This window comes from Sinocyclocheilus rhinocerous, unplaced genomic scaffold (assembly GCF_001515625.1).
Source record: "Sinocyclocheilus rhinocerous isolate Xijiao unplaced genomic scaffold, SAMN03320098_v1.1 scaffold561, whole genome shotgun sequence".
NCBI lineage: Eukaryota > Metazoa > Chordata > Actinopteri > Cypriniformes > Cyprinidae > Sinocyclocheilus > Sinocyclocheilus rhinocerous.
This window is the reverse complement of record NW_015641041.1, coordinates 876392-879174: the sequence shown is the minus strand read 5'-3', so window position 1 is coordinate 879174 and position 2783 is coordinate 876392. Positions and strand designations below refer to the sequence as shown.

Sequence of the window (2783 nt, the reverse complement as noted above, 5' to 3'; positions counted from 1 at the left end):
CACACACACACACACACACACACACACACACACACACACACAGAGTAAACATACAAATCAATATAAACATGATGACGAGCTCTTTGAGCTGACTGTGCCCATTCACACACACTGACACATCATCTGGCCCGACACACTGCTTGGGTTCATTCCCGGCCTTCAGCATGTTGACAAACATTTTTAATGTTAAGTTTTTCATCTAGTAATTAAATTTTATATACATAAAATATAAAAAATTGAATATAATAAAATAATATGCTAATAAAATTTTATTTGTATGTTTTTATTATTTTATTTATGTTATTATTACTGTTTCTGTATTTAAATGAAATTCATTATTATAAATTATAGCGTTACCAGACCCACATTAATATTAAATAAGGGTGGAAGCACACAGACAATACCCACAATGCCTTGCTCGGCGGCGTCTCCATGGCGACTGCAAATGGCACCGGTGAATTATTGACCGGCGAGTCAGAGTGTGAATTATTAACGACCCTCGGTGTGTGTGCTGATAACGAGAAAGGTGCTCACACACACACTGATCGCGCTTCATCTCTCGTTCCCTCAGGCAGAAACTCACTCTACCGCGAGAGATGCTAGCCGGCTGCGGCGCGGGAACGTGTCAGGTCAGTATACAAACACACACAGCCTCCATTAATAGATGTTCCACTATTATTTTATTCAAGTGTGCACACAGATGATTCAGCAGCAGACAGATCATTGTGTCTGTAATGGCCTAAGAGACAAAACACAGATGCATTAAGGGTACAAGCACACTCCCATTAAACATTGACATCACACACGCGTGAGCTCATCTGCCACAAACAGCCTTTGTTGAGCACTGTCACCTGAAGCAGGTGCTCATTCAGAACCAGCTCTGCTTATTATACTGGAGCCAAGTGGTTTTCATGACGTTCAGTACCATCCTAAAATACTCCTTTTATACAGAAAACATCTGCAGAAACGGCCACAGGTTCCTCGGATTAGTGAGGCGGGTTCCATTTACAGACTTTGGGATGTTGCTTTAAAAAATGTTGGATGAAAAGCCAAAGATCTGAATAAAATAAAATAAAAAACACATATACTTGCTTTATTTACTAATATTTTGAATTAGCTTTTCTTTTTATATCTTCATTTCATTTTAATTATCTTTTATTCATTTTATCTTGTTATGTGCTTTTGTCAATTTTATTAGTTTTATTTATATATTTCTATTTATCTAGTACTTCATCTTAAACTTATGTCAGGTAATTGCCAAAGCAATATTTTTAATTTTACAATTTTCATTTAATATATTTATATATTTATATATTAACTTTATTTCATTACATATATGCATACATTAAAAATCTATATTCAAAAAATTATTAAGTTTTAGTAATTTTAATACTTAATCTTAAACATTTTTCATTACTATACATTATATATACAATTAAAAAGTTAAATCATACAAAAATACATAAATTAAAATCTACAATTAAAACGCAGTGAACGCAGAATATATTTTAACATCCCAAGTACTTTAATTTAACATTTAGTTGAGGTAACATCATGTAACACTCAGAAGTTGTGTAAATATATATTAATTATTGATCATAAAATCAATCATCACATTATATTTATAAATAAAACCATTTTATTCCAGATGGAAAAAGAAAATAAAGTGGCCGGAGTAGCACAACGACTAAATGCGCTAAGCATTGCGTTCCACTATTGGCAGCTTTCTTGACATGTCCAGTCATGTGACTTCTCAGAGGTGATCAGCTTCCTGTCAATAAACAGGTTTCCAGCATGTGGGATTAAATGATGGGATTACAGCAGACTCTGGATGAAGATTGACATGCTGTTTCTAACCACCGATATCTCACTCCAATAATCCCATTAGCTAGTGCCGAGTCAGGTTTGCAGTGAGCGGAGGGAGAACAGACAGTAAAGCCCACTTCCTGTCCACCTACAAGCCCCTTCAGATTTGATTAAACGTGTAGTTGTGGTGCTAGCGCACATAAACACGTCCCCCGTGTCGCCTGTGTTACTGATGTTGCTTCATGTTTATGCTAATCTAAACTTCACTCAGCTACACAGTATGAACCTCGTTCAGCTTCTTTCCATAATATGTCACAGTACGAAAGTAAAATGGGTTGCAGATATGCATTTGAACCTTAGCGTGTAGGGGGATATGCTAATTGTATGTTTTTGTATATGGTTGTTCCTTTTTGAGATAGTAATAGCATAAAGTACAGGCTTTCAGACGAGGCTCTGATAGGCGCAATTATGGCAAGCTAAAGGAGAGGCGTTAACATCAGTGTAGAATTACAAAACGAGTGTCTGTACTACCAGTTTAACCATTTGAAAACAGCTTTAGGCATCAAACCTGTGACTTCTTACTCATCGTAGTTTATTTAAACACGTGTGTGGCCCTTTAAATGTGCTTGTTCTCGTTTTCATTGGTTCTGAGGTTTCCTCTAACCTTGTTTCCGTTGTGTTGCAGGTCATCGTTACAACACCAATGGAGATGCTAAAGATTCAGCTGCAAGATGCCGGAAGAATCGGTAAGAATCTAGACTAAAAAGAGGAAGAAATGAAGGGATGTGAAGTGAGAAATCAAGACACAGGGCTGAGAAGAGAGAAGAAGCACTGCCACCTTGTGGTCACATTTCTCTCTGTACATTAATGTCAGATTTGTCATTTTTGTACATTGAGCAGTTTATTTATTTGTGTACCACTTTTACACACACACATATATATATATATATATATATATATATATATTTATATAGTAG

General features: G+C 35.8%; 1 protein-coding gene across 1 annotated transcript in view; it reads left to right on the top strand.

Annotated features, from left to right (window-relative positions):
* LOC107754366 (mitochondrial glutamate carrier 1-like) overlaps window positions 1-2783 on the top strand; it is a gene marked incomplete at its 5' end in the record, with an annotated part of 8799 nt that overhangs the window by 430 nt on the left and 5586 nt on the right. The window contains 2 exons of the mRNA XM_016570783.1: window positions 572-629; window positions 2492-2552. Of these exons, the coding sequence (XP_016426269.1) occupies window positions 572-629; window positions 2492-2552 (119 nt within the window). The remainder of the gene's footprint in view (window positions 1-571; window positions 630-2491; window positions 2553-2783) is intronic.